Genomic DNA, 23933 nt, shown 5'->3' with positions numbered 1-23933 from the left:
CTTCCAAGTAGTCTCATCAGCTTGCCAAATCTCTTGCAACATCCACACTTGTCAATGTGGAATTCAAGATCTATTTATAACTGATCATTTCCATTGTGCTCAGAAAAACTCGCAAAAACATAATAAATAACTTTCCCATCCTAAGCAAACCTGCATTACAGCTTGAGAAGGCAAACTGTAGACTTGGTTTTTGTCTATTTCGTGAATACCTGCCATGTTCCTTCTTCTGATTTTGGATTAGTTCTTTGGTGAGTGACTGAGACAACTTTGTGTAAGGCTGAAATCATTCTCAATGAAGAACCAGCAGCTAAATACTCATGATAACATTTCTACTTTCCAAGTAATTAGGTTTGAAGGTTCAAATGTTCATTGATAACAGTCCTTTTGAACATACAATTAATCCTTTAAACTACCCACTTATTCTAGTGAAACAGAGAATTTAGTTTTCTCTTACAAAGCTATTCATGTATTTTGGATCCCTTTTGGCAACCTCTGATAGACAGTCAAGTAAAATTAATGACAGGGCATGGGAATGACAACGTCAGTGAAGGGTCAGTCTGGACCTTTGCCTGGCTCTTTTATACTATTGAGAAACATCCTCTGAAAGGTAAGCAACTTGCTTCCCAGAGTATAGCACGTTATCTTAAAATGTGCCAATTGTCTTGAAACTTTTAACAGCAACTGGAAAATTTCACAAGCTAACTTTTCTATTCCACAGACTAACATTTACTGAAATGGATCAACTTAATTCCTTGCATGAGTGTTTAAAATATCCAAAATTTTAAACCAGGTGCACATGCGGTAATCCAGATGAGAAGTTATATATTTAGTCCAAGCGTTGATAACGGATTTTCTTTATCACTGATGTAATCTAATCCACTAGTAAGTTAAATAAACAACTGCAGTCAAGACTTGCGATTTGAATATACATCCAACATTTTTGGGATCACTGATATAATTCAACATTCTTTTTTTGCCTATTTGCATTTGTATACCTTACTTGTTTGATACATAAGCATGTTGAACTAACACAAAATTGAAAAAAAAATCAGACTTGGATGCTGGGAACCTGGAAAATAAAAAGAACTTTCTCCATTGCTGATACAACCCCCAACTCTCAATCAACCATAACTGAAAACAGTAACCAGAGTTTTCCATGAGTTCATGGACAGGAAAAGATGTTTACTGATTTAGAACACAATACTTTGGCAGTAACTGTTGCTGGTAGTACTCTTAGACTTAATACAGCCCTTTCCAAACACACAAGCACATCATCTGGGAACACCACCATCTACAAAGCTCCCCTGCATGTCACTCACCATCCTGACTTGGAAATATATTGCCATTCATTCAGCTTTGCTGGTCATAATCCTTGAACTCCCTCTCCAGCAGCACTTGGGTCTATCTTTGGCAAAAGAACTACAGCGATTCAAGATGGCAACCAGCCACTATCTCAAGGCCAAATAGGAATGGACAATAAATACTAGTGTAGCTAGTGACCCCCCACATTCTACAAGTGAATAAAAAAAAAGAGACTAATCTTCCTATTCCTAAACATATTAGATCCATATTCTTTCAGCCACTCAGAACATGAAGGTTTGCATAACTAGAGAGATAGGAATCTTTATTATACATGACGCAGTTACACAATATCAAATGGCAGTGTCAGTCAAGATTAATTCAATTAAATTGTGCTCTGGTGTCAGCAAATGGTAGCATTAGCTTTCTGAAGTTTTAACAGCAATAGTGTATCATCGAAATGTCCTGAATGAGCACAATATAAAATTCCACTGCTCATTGATTTAGACTGTCTTCTGAACAGTCTCACTCAGACTAGTTACCTGCTCTGAAGTTGGTTATTATTTTTGTTTCAAACATTTAAAAAAAAATCAATTCAATTCATTTCCGTACTGTTGGATGGCAAGTTTTGTGATTTCCTTCACTAGATCTCTACAAACTAGTCAGTGCTTTGGAGATGCTCTGATTCATGAAAGGCATTATATGGAGTCTAAGTCTTTAATTCTTATTCTGATGCTTCTTTCTTACTCTAAGAATGAGAACACTTGTCATAATATCAAGTTTAAAATGGGCATTCACAAATTTTCTACAACTGTATAACTGAATACGTGAGCCTGTAGTGAAAAAGAAATGGCCATTTTCTCTCCTCAGTACGACCAAATGTTTTCTTTTCTACATGCATCAACTACAGAGATGCTGCTCTTGTCCGAGATGTCTGTCTGATTTGTAAACGTACACATAAGAATACCTATGAAATGAAATTTGGTTTTATTGCATCTAAGACAAAATAACTTGTGTGGCGAAATTACTCTATAAATCCTCATATGTTGATGCTAACACAAAGCAGGATAAATGGTTCAGCAAGTTATTTTCTAGCAACATCAGAAATCATTCTAACCTGGATCAATTGCAGGTGGATCTGGTGCCCAGCTAAGTGGGGCAATAGGAGGAGATACTGGATCCTGATGGTCACTGGATGAAGCACCAGACTCATGACGACCCAAGCCTGCTGCTCGCAGGGAACGCCTCATCATCTCACGCAATCTTAAACTGAAAGAAGAGCACAAGACTCATTACTTACTTTGGGGGTCAAAAAACATTTACCTCCGACTATGATCCAACAAGTTTCTACAATTATTAGGGATATTAGGTTTTTGGTTTTGCTAAAAGTCAAACAAGTAGTAACAAATAGATTTTTAATCACAGAATACATAGATTACTATGCCAAGAAAGTTGAAATCAAATTAGTTTCTCTTGTAGCACCAATGTCTTACGTACCTATTGGCTTATTGATGACATCATGGTAGTTCAGCTATTTACAAACACTCAACATTTTGGAATACAGTTTAAGTACTATCTTTCTTTCTATGAGCTAACACTAAACCATCTAATTTGAAGTGCCATGATAAAGTGTCAATTAAAAAAAAAGTTAAAATTTACATGTTTAGAATTACTCAACAGCTACCTTTAACAATCCCACTCCCAAGAAATAAATGATAACAACTGGTATAATCTTTCTTCTTACCCCAGATTCTTCTTCCTACCCCAAATAAAATTGGTCAGATGCCCAGCTAAGGTAGTTAGATCAGGTCATATTTGCACGTACCTACGACTGCTAGATGGTCCAGTCCTGTTACCACTACTATTACTCGACACAACTGAAATTGCATTTGCAATGGCCTCGACTGCCGATAACCTCTCTGCAAATGTATTCCTCTCGGAGCGCTCTGCTTCTGTGGGACAGAAGTACTTAAGTCACTAGGTCTCAGTAACAATGCTATAAAACAAACTGACATCAAGTTACAAGACAAAAACCAAAAGAACTGTGGATGCCATAAATCAAACAGCTGGAAAAGCTCAGCAGGTCTGGCATCACCTGTGGAGAGAAAGAGTTAACATTCTGGGTCAAGTGATGCTTCCTCAGAGTTGGTGGTAGCTAGAAAAATGTCAATTTATATGTAGAATCTGCATATCCCTATTTTCTGCGGCAAATCGACATTTTCCTAGCTACCAGCAGTTCCAAGGAAGGGTCACTCAACACAAAGATAAATGATTCCTTTCCACAGGTAATGCCAGACCTGCTGAGGTCTTCCAGCTACTTCTGTTTTTGTTTCAAATTACAAGACTCAACACTGACCTGAAATGCAGAAATCATTTTTGAATTCACCTCATTCAATCTCAATTTCTTGATATGATCAGGTACAGCAATTCATTGAGAAGTGAACTTTGCATGAAATTTATTTGCCAGTAAAAAAAAAACTGTTCAAAAGCATCTCCCCTTCATTTCAACTCTAGTTCTTTCAAGATACTCTGATGAACTTCCCATACCACAGAATTCTGGATGTGCCCTCAGTATTGCTGAAATTCACATATAAAATGACCCTTCATTGTGATTAATACAGATTTATTTATTCTCCAATGTAATGTTTTGAATCTCATCATGACATATCCTGAAGTTAGAATTCAATAAAAACTGGAATTCAAGTTAGTTTAATGGTAACCACGTAACCATGGCCAATAAAAACCTATCAGTTTTACTGATGTACTTTAGGAAACAGAATCATCCATTCTTACTTGGTCTGGCATAGGCGTGACACTAGATCTACAGAGATGATTCTTAACTGCCTTCTAAAATGATCCTAGCAAGCCATTCAGTTCAAAGGCAATTGGGGATGGGCAAGAACTGTCGGTCATGATTAGCTAGAAATGTCAAATACATTAAAATGAATCAAGTAATTACTGCATTAAGATCAGGACTCACTGATAAGGAATCACTTAGGCCATCAAGTGAGAGAACTACACAACAAAGGTGTCAATATTTGTTTAATTACTTCAGTTTTTAATGAAAAATCAAAATGTTATCCTGAAACAAAGTTTAAAAACTGAAGCCCAAATCCTGCATCATTCCCGATCCCTGGATAATGGTTGCTTAATTCTTCTTTGTTATTCATTTCTGTTTTAATTTTGTGTGTCAAGAACTTCAGAAAAGAATTGTTCTAGTTACATTGGATTTTATACTGATTCACTGGATACATCCTAACTCTTACCTGCCAATATCAGTAACCTAAAATGTATGATAAATTAAGATAACCAAGATTTATAAAGTTAGGTGCTCTATATAAAGCCTCCAAGAATATAGAACTCAAAAAACATGCAAGCAAGCTTCTATGATGGATAAAAGAATTTCATTTCAACATTTTATTCGGACACCTTACTAAAATTTAGACGTAAAGCTGTTTAACTGTACAAAAAATGAAGTGTTTTTACTCTATAGTATCTTTACCCTTTGTAAGTTATGATCACACGTGGATAATGGAATTGTAAGGGGACTTCAGCAAACATTGGCCTAGAAATTCCAAAAGGGTATATGTCTGTGCAGTGGTATAGATTGAAGTTAATCATTAAGATAACTGTGAGATTCCCAACACAGTTGACTGTCAGAATGCCCTAGGAAGCTGAAGTTTTTTTTGAGGCTTCTGGAACCCTCCAAAAGTGTCCTTTAGAATTTGAGATTTCAGAGGGTTTTGAAGCATTTAAGCTGAACAATTACCTAGGAAAAAAAAATTGTGCACTAAAACCCTCCACAAATTGGCTCAACCCCACTGGATCCTCCCCTGCCCCCTGACAAACCCCACTATTAACTCTACTTCACTGTAGCCCACAATCCTCACTCACCTGCCACCCTTCATCTTTTCCCTCTAGCCCCAAACATACCTCCTTTCAGCAGTTTTCAAAGTGGCCATTCAGCCTAAAAATAAAATTACTTGCTACTGAAAAAAGGGTATAATTTCCACGCAGACCTGCTCCACTCATGTTTTCATGAATTCATCGATTCTTCTAGGGTGCATTAGAAGACATTGCTCCTGGCTAGGAAATTTGCGGCAGAACACAGCTAACATTAAGTGCCTATTATTTGTTCAACAGTTTCAGTAACAGGATATTGGACCCTGATTCGAAGAACTAGGCCAACTCAAGGCAAAAATCAGAATTTCTATAATGTCAGAAGCAACCTGGTTATGAGCTGGATACCCAATGATTTTTCAACAAACATTCCTCAGAGCAATTGTAGAGATTCTAGAAAACTAGGACTTCTCAAAAAACATTTAATAGCTCAACCACCTAAACTTGGTTGAATGGGAAGTGAGCCAAACCGCTTTTAGAGAGCAAGTTAGGAATGCATTCAGGGCTAAATCAGGCCAAGGTGAACTAATTGAGCAAGAAAGATGTGAACTACTCTTCATCAGGTATAAAATATTTTGTGCTATTTGACTTGCTTTGACAGGCATGCTCTTAAAGAGATCGCAATCTGAGACATATTGTGCAGTTACACATTTAAATTCAGTTTCAGCTTTATTTAAGACGATATGATGTTTAGTAGGAAAAGTAGATTTAAATGAATTATAATTTATTAGATTTGCAAACAGTATGGTTACAGTATTCTCAAATCATTGTGGACATCGAAGTGTCAATTATTGGTATTACTAGTTACTAAGATTTTAAGACTTATTATTATTAGCCTGAACAGTCACTTTTTAAAAAGATATGCATGGTAAGGAACTCATCGGACTTCAGATGCAGAATTACTTTAGCAAAAGTGAAAATATTGATTTGAGGCAAACTTTCCTGATTCAAGTATCCCTAAATACGCCAATATTTATATAAATGAACACATTTTAATTAAGCGAAAGGAAATTGGCTTTTTGAGTCAGTGCATTGAAGTTATAATTATAACTTCTGGGAATCAATTAGGAACAAAGTGAAATTTGAGCTTCATTTGATCTATCTAGCAGAAGTCATTCACTACAATCGAGATATTCCAAAGCGTGAATTTGAAGTTACAAGAGCATTATTGTAAGACTGTCATGTTCACCATGCAATTAATCTTGTTGCTCTCAAATTTCTTAAACCTTGTTTCCATTAAGTGCACTAAATGTCCCAAAGGCAGTCAAGATCCTTTTGAAATAAAATAAACCCTAGGACCAAACTCCCATGTTCTCAGGCAAAAATGTTTCTGAATATTGATAGATATTCCAAAAAGGTTTAAACAGATGGTGTCCTTGTCAGCTTGAGGCTGAACTGCACGATATTTCACAAAATCTAAAACCATGTACTATATTATTCAGCCTCTGAATCTCAGAAAAAATGAGATAAGCAGCCAAAACTAAAATATTCTCATCCTGACAGATGAGAGGCAATCAATATTGATAAAAGCTGCAATCTCCACTCTCGAAGTATATTGGGTCAAATTTTGATTTTCTGTTCATTAAGCAAAATGTTTGGAAAGGTCCATTTTGTAGGAATGCAGAATTATTATAGAAGCATAACAATAGAGGAGTAGCTCCACCAGCCCTGGGAGCCTGCTCTGCCATTCATTACAATAGCTGTTGACATTCTACCTCAACTTTAGCTTATGCGATTCCCTATTGTGGTTCTGTTCGCCGAGCTGGGAATTTGTGTTCAGACGTTTCGTCCCCTGTCTAGGTGACATCCTCAGTGCTTGGGTGCCTCCTGTGAAGCGCTTCTGTGAACTTTCCTCCGGCATTTGTGGTGATTTGAATCTGCCGCTTCCGGTTGTCAGTTCCAGCTGTCCGTTGCAGTGGTCGGTATATTGGGTCCAGGTCTATGTGCTTATTGATGGAATCTGTGGATGAGTGCCATGCCTCTAGGAATTCCCTGGCTGTTCTCTGTTTGGCTTGTCCTATAATAGTAGCGTTGTCCCAGTTGAATTCATGTTGCTTGTCATCTGAGTGTGGCTGTTGGTTTGTGACAACGGAACGAGGACATGCCGCAACCCAAAGGACTAGCCACACTACCATACATCAAGAACATTTCCGAACTGACAGCCAGACTACTGCGACCACTAGGATTCATAACAGCACACAAACCAACAGCCACTCTCAGACAACAACTCACCAGAACGAAGGACCCGATACCCAGCATGAGCAAAACCAATGTAGTGTACAAAATCCCATGCAAGACTGCATAAAACACTACATAGGACAAACAGGAAGACAGCTAACAATCCGCATCCATGAACACCAACTAGCCACGAAACGACACGACCAGCAATCCTTATTAGCCACACACGCAGATGACAAGCAACATGAATTCGACTGGGACAACACTATTATAGGACAAGCCAAACAGAGAACAGCCAGGGAATTCCTAGAGGCATGGCACTCATTCACAGATTCAATCAATAAGCACATCGACCTGGACCCAATATACCGACCACTGCAATGGACAGCTGGAACTGACAACCGGAGCGGCAGATTCAAACCACTATAAATGCCAGAGGAAACATCACAGAAGCGCTTCACAGGAGGCTCCCAAGCACTGAGGATGTCACCTCGACAGGGGACGAAACGTCTGCAACACAAATTCCCAGTTCGGCGAACAGAACCACAACAACGAGCACCCGAGCTACAAATCTTCTCAAACCTTATGCCATTCCCATACCGTTCAGAGGATCTTGCAACTACGATAAAACCAGTTTTTTTTTTAGAAAAGCATTCACTGCATCTGCAGGAAAAAAACTCAATACTTAATCTGCATTCTTCTTGGAAAGACTGATGGGAATGGACAGGCACTAAACAAACCAATATTTGAAGCAGTTACAATAACAGAGTTGAGAATATTTATGAAATGTTTAGTTTTATATTCACACAAGAAGTGGCTTTCCTCTAAAGAAAATCATGGTTTTAAACTCACCTTCTTCCTCTTTAGTCTCTTTATTGCTTGTAGGGAAACATACAGACACACAAGCATGTAAGACGTTACGATTCCCATCACATCGATTGCTGAGGAATGTATTGAGTGCTTGCGGTGTTTGTTCAAGCAAAACAGCCTGCTCAAGATTCATCAAGTACTGCCTGGAAGCTTCATAATCACATCGCAGTATGTGCTGCATTAATGCTTGTTTCTGTAGAATGGGATAAATGTTTTAAAAATTTGTTACTTTAGGTGACATTGTGCACAATGTACACAATAGTACGTGACCATTCCTGGTAAGAAAGTGTCATGCACATAGCTAAATTCCTCTGGCTCTTCATACAATGTACAAGAGATCTTCCTTTCAATAATATTGCACTAGAAGACTAAGAAAGAAGGGATTCAAAAGTATTTGAATGCATCAGAAATAATATTTTGGTTTCCGTTATTCTCTTATAGAATGTTAGATCACCAGTGAGTTGCCAATCCCAACTGCCAGAGTAGCTTGCTGGGTCACTGCAGAGGGCAGTTGAGAGTCAAGCACACTGACTGGGGAGCTTTTTTGAAAAGCTGAGTCACTGATTTAAAACTTTAAGCAGCGGCAGCATCTCAGAGAGCAGGAGTTTCTGGGAAAGGACGGACTTTTTTCTCCCCTCAGCTATATAAATGAGTGTTTTCTAAACCCGAGATCCTACCCTTGTCAGGCCTCCCACCCATCCACCTCCTCTAACCTTATACACCAGGGACACGTCAGGTAACGTTTGTATTTTACTTCCTGATAAGGGGAACTAGCAAGGAGGGCAATGCAGGGAGAGGAATGTTCCTCCTGTTTGAGGTGAGGGATGCCACTGGTGCCCCATCCATCTGCCGGAAGCGCATCTAACTCTTGCTGCTCCAAGACCACGTCAGGGAACTGGAGCGGGAGCTGGATGAACTTCGGATAATTTGGGAGGCAGAGTCCGTGATAGTTAAGAGTTACATAGAAGTAATTACTTGTAGGCACAAAGAAAGCTGGGTAACTGTTCAAAGAGGGGGAAAAAAAAAGTTAGTCCACAGGGTTGTTCCCCTGAAAAACAGGTATAGTGTTTATGTATATGAGTTTGATCATTGGGGACTCAATAGTTAGAGGGTCTGATAGAAGGTTTGTTGGGAACGAAAGAGACTCATGGTTGGTGTGTTGGCTCCCAGGTGCCAGGGTCCGTGATGTCTCGGATCGTGTCTTTGGAGTCCTGAAGGGAGAGGGTGACCAGCCCCACGTTGCGGTCCACATAGGTACCAATGACATAGGTAGAAAGAGGGATAGGGATGTAAGGCAGGACTTCAGGGAGCTAGGGTGGAAGCTGAGAGCGAGAACAAAGAGTTGTTATCTCTGAAGGCTAAGAATAGGGAGAGATATCAGCTGAATACGGGACTGCAGGGATGGTGCAGGAGGGAGGCTTTCACGTTTATGGATAATTGAGGCACATTCTGGGGAAGGTGGGCCCTCCATAAACAGGACGGTCTTCATTTGAACCAGAGAGGTACTAATATCCTGGGTGGGAGATTTGCTGGCGCTTTTTGGGTGGGTTTAAACTAGCTCAGCAGGGGGATGGGAACCTGTATTGTAGTTCCAGTGCACAGGAGGATAAGAGTAGGGAGGACATGGACAGGATTTCACGGTCACAGGAGTGTGCTGACAGACTGGTTTGAAGTGTCTATATTTCGATGCGAGGAGTATCCGGAATAAGGTAGGTGAGCTTGCAGCATGGATAGGTACTTGGGACTTCAATGTTGTGGCCATTTCTGAGACATGGATAAAGAAAGATCAGAAATGGATGATGCAAGTTTCAGGGTTTAGGTCTTTCATTAAGATCAGGGAAGGTAGCAAAAGAGGGGGAGATGTGGTTTTGTTAGTCAAGGACGGTGTAACGGTGGCTGAAAGAACTTTTGACGAGGACTCGTCTACTGAGGTAGTATGGGCTGAGGTTAGAAACAGGAGAGGAGAGGTTACACTGCTGGGTGTTTTTTTTTAATAGGACTCCACAAAGTTCCAGGGATGAGGTGGAGGAGAGGATTGGCACACTGGATCTGGTACTTGGTAATGAACCAGGCCAGGTGTTTGATTTAGTAGTAAGTAAGCACTTGAGAGACTGACCATAAGTTGGTTATGTTTAGTTTAGCTGAAACGGATAGGTACGTTTCACAGGGCAAGAGGTATAGATGGTGAAAGGACAATTATAATGCAATTAAGCAGGACAAAGGAGGCTTGGAATGGGGCAGCAAAATGCAGAGGATGGGGACAATCGAAATGTGGAGCTGGCTTAAGGAACAGATATTGCATGTCTTTGATAGATACGTCCCCGTCAGGCAGGGAGGAAGTGATAAGGTAAGGGAACATGGTTGACTAAAGCGGGAGAGGGAGGCTTATGTGACGTTGAGTCGAGATGGTTCAGGTGAGGTGATGGAGAGTTACAGATTAGCTGGGAAGGATTTAAAGAAAGAGTTAAGAGAAGCAAGGAGGGGACATGAGCAGTCTTTAGCAGGTAGAATAAAGGAGAACCCTAAAGCTTTCTATAGACATGTGAAGAATAAAAAGGATGACTAAGGTAGGGACTGTCAAAGACAGAAGCGGGAAGTTGTGTGTGGACCCTATGGAGATCAGAGAGGTGCTAAATGAATATTTCTCATCTGTTTTCGCCCAGGAAAAGGAGACTATTGTAGAGCAGAAGAATGAGATATGGGCTATTCGATTTGAAAAGGTGGTTAGTAAGGAAGAGGTGTTATTTACTTTCACACCTGCCAGAATTGATAAGTCCCCTGGACTCGGTCGAGAATTTTCTGGGAAGCTAGGGAGGAGATGGTGGAGCCTTTGGCCTTGGTCTTTTGAGTTGTCATTGTCTACAGGTTTAATACCAGAGGACTGGAGGATTGCAAATGTTGTGCCCTTGTTCAAGAAGGGCCGTAGAGATGACCCAGGTAATTATAGACCAGTGAGCCTTATGTCTGTTGTAGGAAAAGTTTTGGAAAGGATTATAAAGAGATTGGATTTATAATTATTTCGCAAGCAACAATTTGATTGTAAATAGTCAACATGGATTCATCAAGGGCAGATCTTGTCACACAAACCTCATTAGATTTTTTGAGAAGGTGACCAAGCATGTGGATGAGGGTAGGGCAGTTGACGTGGTGTACATGGACTTCAGTAAAGCATTTGATAAGATTCCACATGGTGAGCTATTGCAGAAAATGTGGAGGCATGGGACTGAAGTTTGGATTAGAAACTGGCTTTCTGTAAGGCAACGAGTGGTGGTTGATGGAAAATATTCAGCCTGAAGTCCGGTTACTAGTGGTGTGCCACAAGGATCTGTTTTGGGACCATTGCCGTTTGTCATTTTTGTTTAAATGACTTGGATGGGCATAGGTGGATGGGTTAGTAAGTTTGCAGATGACTAACTAAAGTCAGTGGAGGGGTGGACAGTATGGAATAATGTTGCAGGCTGCAGGGAGACTTGGATAAACTGCAGAATTGGGCTGAAAGATGGCAATTGGAGTTCAATGCAGATAAGTGTGAGGTGATTCACTTTGGGAATAACAGGAAGACAATATACTAGGTCAATGAAAAGATTCTTGGTAGTATGGATATGCAAAGGGATCTTGATGTCCATGTACATAGATCCCTAAAAGTTGCCACCCAAAGTTGATAATGCTGCGAAGAAAGCATACACTGTTAGGTTTTATTGGTAGAGGGATTGAGTTCTGGAGCCATGATGTCATGCCGCAACTGTACAAAATGCTAGTGCGGCCTCACATGGAGTACTGTGTACAGTTCTGGTTGCCCCATTACAGGAAGGATGTGGAAGCATTGGAAAAGGTGCAAAGGAGATTTACCAGGATATTGCCTGGCCTGGAGCGAAGGTGTTATGAGGAAAGGTTGAGGCACTTGGGTCTGTTCTTATCAGAGAGAAGGCGGCTAAGAAGGGATTTAATAGAGAGACACAAGATAATCAAAGGATTAGACAGGGTGGACAGTGAGTCTTTTTCAGGGGATGATGACAACTGCTTGTAAGAGGGGCCTTAGCTGCTAGTTGAGGGATGATAGATTTAAGACAGATGTCAGAGGTAGGTTCTTTATTCAGAGTGGTAAGGGCGTGGAATGCCCTGCCTGTCAATGTAGTTAACTCAGCCACATTAGGGGCATTTAAACAGTCCTTGGATAAGCACATGGATGATGGCATAGCGTAGGGGGATGAGCTTAGATTAGTTCACAGGTCAGCGCAGCATCAATGGCCAAAGGACCTGTTCTGCGCAGTACTGTTCCATGTCCTATCCAGAAATGGATAGGTTTTACAACAATACAAGTTTGGTTCATGGTCACCATTACCAAGACTAGCTTTCAATTTCAAATGTTACCAGTTACCATGGTGGGATTTGAACTCATTCTCAGAGCCTGGGTATCCAAATTGCTAGTTGTGACATGGTAGTTTAGTGACAATCTCCCCTTAAACATGAACCTCCCTGAGTGCAATACTGTAACATCATTCCCAAAGAAGATGAAAATAAAACAACAACAGGATAAAAAGCTTAATTTATCTCACATTTTAAAACAGATGAACTTTGTAATAAGATATAAAAGTAAACATCTTGACATTTAATGAAAATATTCCACTAATGAGTTACTCTAAGATGTTTATTGAAATGGCTTTGACAAAATTAACAGTTCCACAAATCAATTTTATTTAAGAGACACCTCCCTGGATGATGACCGCTTCAGTACAAGACAAGCACTCTTACATGGCTAACATCACATACAAACATATGAAATAAGAACAAAAGTAGATCATTCAGCCCCATGAGCCTGATTCACCATTCAACAAGACCATGACTGGTTCAAACTCCACAGTCCCATCTATCTCCAATTATCCTGGATTCCCCTGCCTTACTATAACACATCCAACTCTAAACTATTACAGGAGATGCCAGATTTCTGAGCATTCAACTTATGAATGCAATCCCAAGTGCATCAATATTAATTTTAAAGATCCAACAAACAAACATTTTCTTGTACTTGCAACACTTTGTACATGACAGACATCAAATTAAGTTGCCTATAGTTTCCTCTATTAAATATAATCTGCTCTGATCAGTTTCAAAATGTGCGGCTCTAAGAAGCTATCCAGACAGCATTCTACAAACTCAATTACCAATCTTAATTTTATGTACTCAATCTACGTGTGACTCCAGTAATTGTCCACAGGTTATAACCTTAATTCAGGGTCCAGCTCCTCATACTGTGAAAACACCAGTTTAGTTCTAGTTTAGGAGTGGCACAGTGGTTAGCATTGCTGCCTCACAGCACCAGGCCCAGGTTCAATTCCAACCTCAGGCGACTGTCTGTGTGGAGTGGCACATTCTCCCCGTGTCTGTGTGGGTTTCCTCCGGGTGCTCTAGTTTCCTCCCACAGTCCAAAGATGTGCAAGTCAGGAGAATTGATCATGCTAAATTGCCCATAGCGATAGGTGCATTAGTCAGAGGAAAATGGGTCTGGGTGGGTTACTCTTCAGAGGGTCGGTGTGGAGTGGTTGAGCCGAAGGGCCTGTTTCCACACTGTAGGGAATCGAATCTAATCTAATCTAAACTATATCATTGGTATTACACAGATCATTACAACTAGATCCACCCCCTCACACTGCAAGGTCCTTTCCAAGCCTGAGCAGAATGTCTCAATCCCTTGCACTGGCATGCATCATCACTGCCTGGACTCTTGCTCTTTATAGTGGAAAACAATATCAATGCCCCTCATTAAATTAGCACCAACTGCTGGTACGTTCGCAGCTGCTCTCCCCACTTGACTGGATTCCCCAATCAATTTCGAGATCCATTGTGCAGTTCTCAGTTTCATCCAAGCCTTGTTAAAGTGACAATCTTGCCCAAAGGGCCCCGTTATCTGTCTCACTTAGCTACAATATCCTGTCTTCAACCAATTCAGGAGACCCTATAATTTTGTGGTGCAGCTGTCTCCCGCTATAAAGCATTCAGGTAATCTTCTTCATTCCTGATGCATTGCAGTGTCTATAGTTTAGCTTCCAGCTTTCAAAATCTGAGCTCAAGTTGCTCAAACTTTGCTCATCAGACTTGTTAGCCCTGAATCACAAGGGTATCCAGGAGCTTCTACATGTTGCAGCCATGACATATCACCTGAAATATCACCACTGACTAGTTTTAATCATTATTCACATGTCTTCTTTCATATATTTTCTTAACATTACCATCATTTTACACTCAAAGTTACAAGCTGGAAATGGAAAAGACCTTAATACTTTCCCTGTACTAGAGTGTATACAAATTCTAATTCATTAAGGTGAATGTTTTAAGTGCCAATTATCAGTGTTCATCTTAAAATTCAGAAGTTTTATAATTTGAGTTTTAATGCAGCATGATACTTAAGGCAATTTGCTGGAATTATGAGGGAAAATACTATTTCAAAACAAAACATTCCTCTAAAGGCCTCAGATGACTTTTTTTAAAAAAGTGGTTTCTAAACTGGAAGAAACTTCCTGCAATTATATTTATTAGAAATAATCCAACACTCTGCAAACTAGAACTCAAGCAAAACTCTGGCATTACATGCATCTTAACTCTGACCAAATCACATTCATTTGTCCTCTGTACACTGACAAATATGAACTCCACATCCAGCAACAGCCGTAGTTAAAAATTCTCATTCCAACTTTCAAAATTCCTTGATGACCTCCTCTCTTACCAGCACTACAATTTGCTGGTTCTAGTTCTGGACTCTTGCACATAGTCATTTTTTTTTCCCCAAAATCACTTCATCAACTTTTGGGTGCCTATGCCTAGAACTGCAGTCTCCTCCTTTACTTGGCTTTAACCTTTAAATCGATCTTTAAAACCTTTTTTTTCATTCAAACACTTGCTTACTTGTCAAACTAATTCTGGAGGTTTCAGTGTCAAATTTTAAATAAAACCCTCAGCACCCAGTCACTATGGAGCAGGTGACTGATATTATATTTACAGCCCCAAGTTTTGGTCTCCACCATAAATGAAAACATTTTTTCCACATCTACCACATCAACACCCTACATAAATTTGAAGACTTCAATGTTCCAGTTGTGTCTTTTCCAGAGAAAAGGGTCTCATTCTGTTGAGCCTTTCTTAACAGTTATACTCTCTCAGTACTGATATCAAACTTCATAAACTCTCTTTGCATATTTCCATTTCTCTCGATCAAAACCATACATAATGCTCCAAGCCTGGACTCTCAAAGGTCGTATACAAATGTACATCAATTCTATTCCATTAGAAATGAGACCTGCATTCCCACCCACCATACCACAACCCCTATCCTAATCAAATGCTTTGGTTTGTCGTGCTCAGCTTTAAAGCTGCAAATCCAAAGTAGGATCATCACATGCTACTGGTACAGTAAAATCTCACTGCTAAATTCAGACAAAACTTAGATCAATTCAAATTAAATTGAAGCTTACAATTTGAATGCAGATCCTGTTTTAAATGTTTATCTCAATTCACACTGATAATTCCTATAGAAAGTGGAATATTTTGCCAGAGTAACTTCCATAAAACAATACCTAAAAATAACTTATTAACAATACGTTCACTGTTTACTGATTGTGGTTGTACGTAGGAGCTGATTGTTAGTGACTTATGGCTATTGCTGTCGTTCATCACTCTTGTCAAAAGCTAAACGAGGGTGTTGGGATAGTATAGAAAATTCTGCAACTTATAGCAGGTGGGCATCTGAAAATTTAGATCCAATTATGTCCATGGTAGACCTGCTTCTGGCAGATACATATATAGCAATAAATCCCAAAACGTTTATAATACAGATGTGAATATTTAAATTTTATTATGCTCATTACTCTGATCAACATACCTCTACAGCCATTACAATAACAGCTGCTTTTTTCTTAATGGATGAATTTGCAGGAAGATTTGTCAAAGAATGGATCCCCATTCCAAGGCTAGTAATTGGTGGAAGGTCTAACCAGTCAGGATCACGGATTCCACCCATACAATCTTTAGCCATGGGGTATATAGTGCCATTTCCATCCCTGAGGATGATTGGAGATTCCTGAAGATCCAAGAATATGCAGTCAGAAAAATATACGCTAAACTTAAGATCTACACAAATTTCATAGCTAACTCAGATTGTGCCCACATTTCAAACAAAAAATAGCTCTAAAATATACATAGATTATAAATTTGAAGTAAAATCTTTTACATCGTATTAGGTAGGTTAGCTTGACCAGACTGATTTACAGTTTAATCTTACCACCTATATGAAATCAAGCAGACTCTTCAAACATCTTTGGTCAGCAAATTTTAGCTGAACTTGAGAGAGTATGGCAATGATTGGGACAACAAAACAATTTCATGAACAAGAAATAGGGTGTTAAATATCTGAAATTATCTTTTAAACATACAAATACTGGTCAAAAATTAAAAATCTCTTCACTAAATTTTGATCCCATTTTTCGGAATAATTTGTAATTGGCAATGTTGACAATCAATGTGCCATTCAATGTCATCACATTAGCTATCTTTGGATACTCAATGGCTTTAAATAGGCTTCAAATGCAAACCTTAACACTAAAATTACATATTTCATCCCAATTTGAACCAGCATGAGGTGCAGGAGAAAATTAATTAAAAGAGATATTTGATTATCATAAAATATTCGAGTCCTACTGCATATGGTCAATAGGAACACGCACAGTCAGTTTTTGAACTTTCAGCCTCTACATGTGAATGAGAAGATATGTTGGATGCAAACATTTGCAAAGGCTGAATATGAGAGGCACACCATGACAGCACTGGAAGTTGGTAACAAAAACAGAACATAAATGCAGAAGGGGATGGACATGGGAGGTTTTAACTGTGGAAGGAAACAAGCTTTATGATGGACAGCATACAGAGTCAGAAACTTAGTCTGGGTCAACTAGAACCCAGCTGTTGAGAACAATCTGGTTCAGTCTTATACAGTAGCCAAGGACTGAGGTGGAATCTCAGTGGTGGGGCCAAAGGAAAAAGTCTTGGGTTCTCCCAATGTTTAAATTAAGGAAACTGCACCTTTCCCAAAACTAAATGTGCAATCAATCTCTAACAGAGGTGTCGAGATGACATTGGCGATGTCGAACTGGGTGTTATCACTTAGAATGGTTCAAAAGGCAGCTTGTGGAAGAGGAATCTAACTACCTTCACCCTTTCAATAATCATATGCAAAATCAAACAAAGTAACACATGCTCTGTAGATACTTTGGGCCAGATGCACAGCATCTGATAAAGGCTTTTGCCCAAAACATTGATTCTCCTGCTCCTTGGATGCTGCCTGGCCTGCTGTGCTTTTCCAGAATTACTCTTGACTCTAATCTCCAGCATCTGCAGTCCATACTTTCGCCCAGATGCATAGCACATTTGGACAGATCATCTTCAAAATCAAACGACTTGCTGACAGTTTCAAAGCGTTGTCAGAGATATCTACATAATTGGTTCATGGATTTCTATTGTACAAGTAGATTATTTAAGTAGGTTTATCCAGGAATACTAGTCAACAGGGATGAACATTTTGATTGAAACAATCACCTAAATTACTTAAAGATTTAATAAGATTTAGCAACATCTCAACAAACTTGTAAATGTTGGCTATTGTTCCATCTAGATTAGCCATACAAACTTACAATTGTGGTGTTAATGGATTTGTAGATAGGTGAGTGAACACAGGAATATAAACTTGTTGAATTGTCCAATAAAATTAATATAGCTCTACCAAAACTAACTTGTAAACTATTCTGCAGTATGTGGTTAATTCCAAACAGCCCCATGCATTTCTACCACGTTCCCTGCCCAAGAAAGAAATATGATGGAATATTTCCCACTTGCCTGGATGAGTACAGCACTACTCACACGTGAAAATCAACATCATCTTGGACAAAACAATACTTGACTGGCACCCCATCCACAACCTTACCATTCACATCCTCCACCAGGAGCATAATAGGGCTGTAGTGTGTCCATTTAGAAAATGAATTGTAGAAAATCACAAAAACTTCACCAACAGCACCTCCCAAACTTGCATCTCGAGTTACCCTTATTGCAATGTACCCCATACACAGGTCATTCAAAGCACTGCTGTGCATGTTCCACTTTACACCAAGTCACATTTACCTGCCATTTTATGCAAGTTAAGCATTTTGGATCTTGATTAATTAATTACATTTATGTTAAAATTTCCACTCCTATTTTCAAAATACTCCAAAGTCTTACCCATCATTGCTCTAATCTCTGTCAACCCCACAATTGACAGGTGCACTCATTTATTTTTGGTTTCTTGAGTATCAGTAATTGTAAAGTTACTCCATAATTTGTGGCCATGCCTTCAGCTGCCTAATACAGAAGCTCTAGAATTTCCTTCCTGTATCTGTCAGAATTTTTACAGCATATAAAAGGGCCCTTCAGCACATTGTGTCTGTGCCATTCATCAAACATCTGTATATTCTAATCCCTTTTTAGAGTACATGGCGCATAACCTTTTATATAATGGCATTTCATATACTCATCTCGATAGTTTTTAATGTCGAGAGTTCTTGCTTCCACCATCTGCTTAGGCAACGGGTTCCAAATCTCAACTTCCACGTGAAAAGGTTTTCCTTCAAATGCCCTCTAAATCCCTGCTTTATACCGTTAAAAGACAGACTTTTTCACTTAATAGAGTCAATAGGCATGTCCCTGCTTGTTGACTCTAAGTGAAAAAGCCTATCTACACCCATAAGTGTTCAAAGTTTGAGAGAAGATTTGTAGCTCGGGTGCTCGTTGTTGTGGTTCTGTTCGCCGAGCTGGAAATTTGTGTTGCAGATGTTTCGTCCCCTGTCGAGGTGACATCCTCAGTACTTGGGAACCTCCTGTGAAGCGCTTCTGTGATGTTTTCTCCGGCATTTATAGTTGTTTGACTCTGCCGCCTCCGGTTGTCAGTTCCAGCTGCAGTGGCCGGTATATTGGGTCCAGGTCGATGTGCTTATTGATTGGATGAGTGCCATGCATCTAGGAATTCTCTGGCTGTTCTCTGTTTGGTTTGTCCTTTAATAATACACCCCTCTGAACTTTGTACACCTCATCTAGGTTTAGCCTTGGCCTGCTCTGCTCTGCTCTGCTCAAAGCAAAATAACCCTAATCTCTCGAGTGTCTTCATAGTTGAATCCCTCTAGCCCAATCAACATCCTGGTGAATCTCTTCTGCACCTTCTCTAATGTAATTACATCCTTCCTATACTGTGGTGACCAGAACAGCACATAATACTCCAGCTGTGACCAAACAACTCATCATAACTTCCTTACTCTTGTATTTAATAGCAACTAATAAAGCCAAGTATCACATGCCTTCTAAACTACCACAATTCCTTCTTCTGCTGCAGTCAAGGATCCAAGGACATGCACATCAAGGTTCCTTTGACCTTCCGTACCACCTAGGGTCCTACGATTCAACATATACTGCCTTGTCTTGTTAGTCCTCCCAAAATGCATCACCTCTCACTTTTCAGGTTTAAATTCCATTTGCCACTGCTCAACCCATCTGGCTAGCTCACCTATAATGTTCTAAGGCTTTCCCCTCACTATTTACCACACCACCAATTCTCATGTCATCTGTGAACTTGCAGATCATACCTCCTACATTTCTGTCTAGATCATTAATGTACATTACAAACAGCAAGTGACCCAACACTAAATTCTGTGGTCTGGGATTGGACATAGACCTCCAGACACAAAAATACCCTTTGACTGTCACACTTTACTTCTTGCCACAAAACCAACTTTGGATTCAATTTGCAAATTGCCAGAGACCCCATAGTTCATAACTTAACCAGGCTGCCGTGCTCGACCTCACAGATGGCTTGTTCGTCCAGGAACAACTACCACCATGATCATGCGATTAGATTAGGATGTAAAAAAAAAGAAATTTACAATAATACATACCTGCCCAGCTGTATAAATTGCCACACTCCGCTCATTCTGGCCAAGAAAAGAAACACTGTTTGTAGGGAAGTTATGTTCCTGTTCGGCCTTTCCTGTAGCTAGGTCAAAGATACAGTAACGGACCCAGCTACCTGTCTTCAGTACAGTATGAACACCTGTTAGTATAGTTATAATAAACATTACTACATTAGGTAATCATCTATTAAACAAAATAATAGATTCAAATTACAGGTTGGAGCTTATGTTTTTCTTGTATTTTGATGACAAACTTCAATTATTCACCAAGAAACAAATTTTCAAACAATTGGCCAAGTCATTCTAGAAGCTTGCACATAATGTATATGGCTGTTCCAGCCAGGCATTGGAAGGCATTTCAAACCTGTGGGAGAAACCACTTTTTTTGGAGAGAAGAGTCATAGAGACGTACAGCATGGAAACAGACCCTTCGGGTCCAACCTGTCCATGCCAACCAGATATCCCAACCCAATCTAGTCCCACCTGCCAACACCCGGCCCATATCCCTCCAAACCCTTCCTGTTCATATACCCATCCAAATGCTTCTTAAATGTTGCAATTGTACCAGCCGCCACCACTTCCTCTGGCAGCTCAATCCATACACGTACCACCCTCTGTGTGAAAATGTTGCCCCTTAGGTCTCTTTTACATCTTTCTCCTCTCACCCTAAACCTATGCCCTCTAGTTCTGGACTCCCCGACCCCAGGGAAAAGACTTTGTCTGCTGGGAAACATACAAACCATTCTGGAAAAATGCAGGAATAAGTTTAGGTATAATGCCATTTCTGGTAGAATTATCAAAATTCTCCACAAGCCTATGATACCAGAGCTTTTGTCATGTCTTTCAAGTAGTCAAATGTCATATTTCAATGTACACACTGCATGTTGTTAGCTTCTTCAAATTTAGAAGATAAAACAGGTCAAGAAAATATCAGTTCTCATTCATGAAGGTTTGCTCATAGGGATGACGAAGCAAGAGTATTTCATAGAGTCATAGAGATGTACAGCACGGAAACAGACCCTTCGGTCCAACTCATTCTTGCCAACTAGATATCCCACTCCAATCTAGTCCCACCTGTCAGCATCCGGCCCATATCCCTCCAAACCCTTCCTGTTCATATTCCCATCCAGATGCCTTTTAAATGTTGCAATTGTACGAGCACCACTACTTCCTCTGTTAGCCCATTCCACCCACGCACCACCCTCTGCGTGGAACAGCTGGCCCTTAGGGCTCTTTTATATCTTTCCCCTCTCACTCTAAACCTATGCCCTCTAGTTCTGGACTCCCCCAACCCAAGGAAATACCTTGTCTATGTACCCTATCTATGCCCCTCATGATTTTATAAACCTCTGAGCTCACCCCTCAGCCTCCAACACGCAAGGGAAAACAGCCCCAGCCTATTCAGCCTCTCAATATAGCTCAAATCCTCCAAACCTGGCAACATCCTTGTAAATCTTTTCTGAACCCTTTCAAGTTTCACAACAATAGGAAGGAGACCAGAATTGCACGCAATACTCCAAAAGTGGCCTAACCAAGGTCCTGCACAGCCGCAACATGACCTCCCAACTCCTGTACTTAATACTCTGATCAATACAGGAAAGCATACCAAACATCTTCTTCACTATCATATCCACCTGCAACTCTACTTTCAAGGAGCTATGAACCGGCACTCCAAGATTTCTTTGTTCAGCAACACTACCTAGGGCCTTACCATTAAGCGTATAAGTCCTGCTAAGATATGCCTTTTCAAAATGCAGCACCTCGCATTTATCTAAACTCCATCTGCCACTCCTCAACCCTTTGGCCCATCTGATCAAGATCCCGTTGTAATCTGAGGCAACTTTCTTCACTGTCCACTACACCTCCAATTTTGGTGTCATCTGAAAACTTACTAACTGTACCTCTTATTCTCACGTCCAAGTCATTTATATAAATGATGAAAAGTAGTGGACCCAGCACTGATCGTTGTGGGACTCCATTGGTCACAGGCCTCCCGTCTGAAAAACAACCCTCCACCACCCTCTGTCTTCTACCTTTGAGCCAGTTCCATATCCAAGTGGCTAGTTCTCCCTGTATTCCATGAGATTTAACTTTGCTAACCAGTCTCCCATGGGGAACCTTGTCGAAAGCTTTATTGAAGTTCATATAGATCACATCTACCACTCTGCCCTCAATCTTCTTTGTTACCTCTTCAAAAAACTCAATCAAGTTTGTGAGACATGATTTTCCACGTACAGTCATGTTAACTATCCCTAATCAGTCCTTGCCTTTCCATGTACATGTACATCCTGTCCCTCAGGATTCCCTCCAATAGCTTGCCCACCACCGACATCAGGCTCACTGGTCTATAGTTCCCTGGCTTGTCCTTACCACCTTTCTTATCTTAGTATCCTAAACTTTACTGAAAGATCACTGCTGATCGGGGCTTAAATGTTGATCTACCTAGTCTCTCCAGCTCAGTACTATTACATATGTTTTCTCGCTAAGCCAATCTTGTGGAAGAGGAGATTTGATAGAAGATTCCAAAATCACATAGGCCAAAGAGATAATGAGGGATGTTACACTGACAGAAAGATCAAGAACCAGAGATCATCGATCTTTGTGAACCGCACACAAATCAAAGGCAACATAAAAAGTATTTTATTAAAATGTGTGGTTAGGATCTGGAAGGCACTGCACGAGAACGTGGTGGAGGCACACTCAGTCAAACCCTTTAAAATAAACTTAGATAATCATCTGAAAAGAAATTTGCTGCAAAATAAGGTACAGGAAAGGGATGGACAAACAGAGGGGGAAGAAAGACCGAGTTTGTTTTGCAGAGAGCTGACACAGACATGATGGCCTCATTCTACATTGTAACCACTTTATGATAGGTTAAACATTATGCAATTCAAAGCACATTTTTAATGAATTGTGAAATGTTTAATTGTCATTAATTGCAAAGTGTCTAATCCTTCTAGAACAATTATATTAACCACATTCTTTTAGATCTTGCATGCTTAATACAGAATTTGTCCCACTATCACGAGAATAATATTAAGAATAGAACTATTGAAATCGCACAAATAGCATTAGCAAATGATTATGAGTTGAAGTTATTGGATTTGTAGATTGCAACATAGTAATAACATACTTGAACTTGTGCCTCACATACTTATAAACAACAGTGAAAGCTTTTCACTACTGCAGAAAAACCATAGACATAATCAATAGATTTACAGAGAACAAAGATGTACTTACCCTTGGAATCCACATTCACTGCAAGGATTTCTGCTTTATCTGGAATAGTAAGCTTTTTAGGGGTGCGCTGGAAACAGTCTGGAATTTTTGGTGTCCCGCCTGTTTTCACCACCTGAGTTAACAGTAAGAAGGAAGAAGAAATGATTGAATCAATATATTGAGAGAAGCACCACTACAGTTTGATTCCAATAACTTCACTATGACAACATAAAATAATAATTTCACGTGCACACTTTACAACCTTATTTTTTCCACTCCACAAAATACCGCACAATTCTGCAAGATATGTCTATCAATATAACAGAAGAAAGAATAAGTAGACAGTGTTGGTTACCCTGAAGATGCCCGGAGAAAATACAAGCAATACCAGCATGAAACGAGTGAGTACTGCGGTGGAAGAAGAGGTGAGCCAAAGATATAGTAGCAGTGAGATTCAAGGAAAGAGGAAAGAAGTGACAGGGTAAA

The 23933-nt window shown here is 39.8% G+C and overlaps 1 protein-coding gene across 7 annotated transcripts in view; it reads right to left on the bottom strand.

Annotated features, from left to right (window-relative positions):
* The window catches only part of ubr5 (ubiquitin protein ligase E3 component n-recognin 5), a 167208-nt gene that overhangs the window by 69614 nt on the left and 73661 nt on the right, over positions 1 to 23933 (bottom strand). For 6 of the 7 annotated variants that reach the window (XM_043688514.2, XM_043688518.2, XM_043688516.2 and 3 more), the window contains 6 exons: positions 23469 to 23580; positions 20214 to 20368; positions 16121 to 16318; positions 8230 to 8440; positions 3125 to 3251; positions 2417 to 2568 (listed from right to left, as the gene is read on the bottom strand). In XM_043688514.2, the coding sequence (XP_043544449.1) occupies positions 2417 to 2568; positions 3125 to 3251; positions 8230 to 8440; positions 16121 to 16318; positions 20214 to 20368; positions 23469 to 23580 (955 nt within the window). The remainder of the gene's footprint in view (positions 1 to 2416; positions 2569 to 3124; positions 3252 to 8229; positions 8441 to 16120; positions 16319 to 20213; positions 20369 to 23468; positions 23581 to 23933) is intronic. The other variant, XM_043688515.2, reaches the window with a different exon arrangement.

The sequence above is a fragment of the Chiloscyllium plagiosum genome, unplaced genomic scaffold, assembly GCF_037043375.1.
Source record: "Chiloscyllium plagiosum isolate Xiang-an unplaced genomic scaffold, Cpla_swu_hap1 HiC_scaffold_4, whole genome shotgun sequence".
NCBI classification, from domain to species: domain Eukaryota; kingdom Metazoa; phylum Chordata; class Chondrichthyes; order Orectolobiformes; family Hemiscylliidae; genus Chiloscyllium; species Chiloscyllium plagiosum.
The sequence above is the reverse complement of the archived record's forward strand: the minus strand, read 5'-3'. Positions and strand labels throughout refer to the sequence as shown.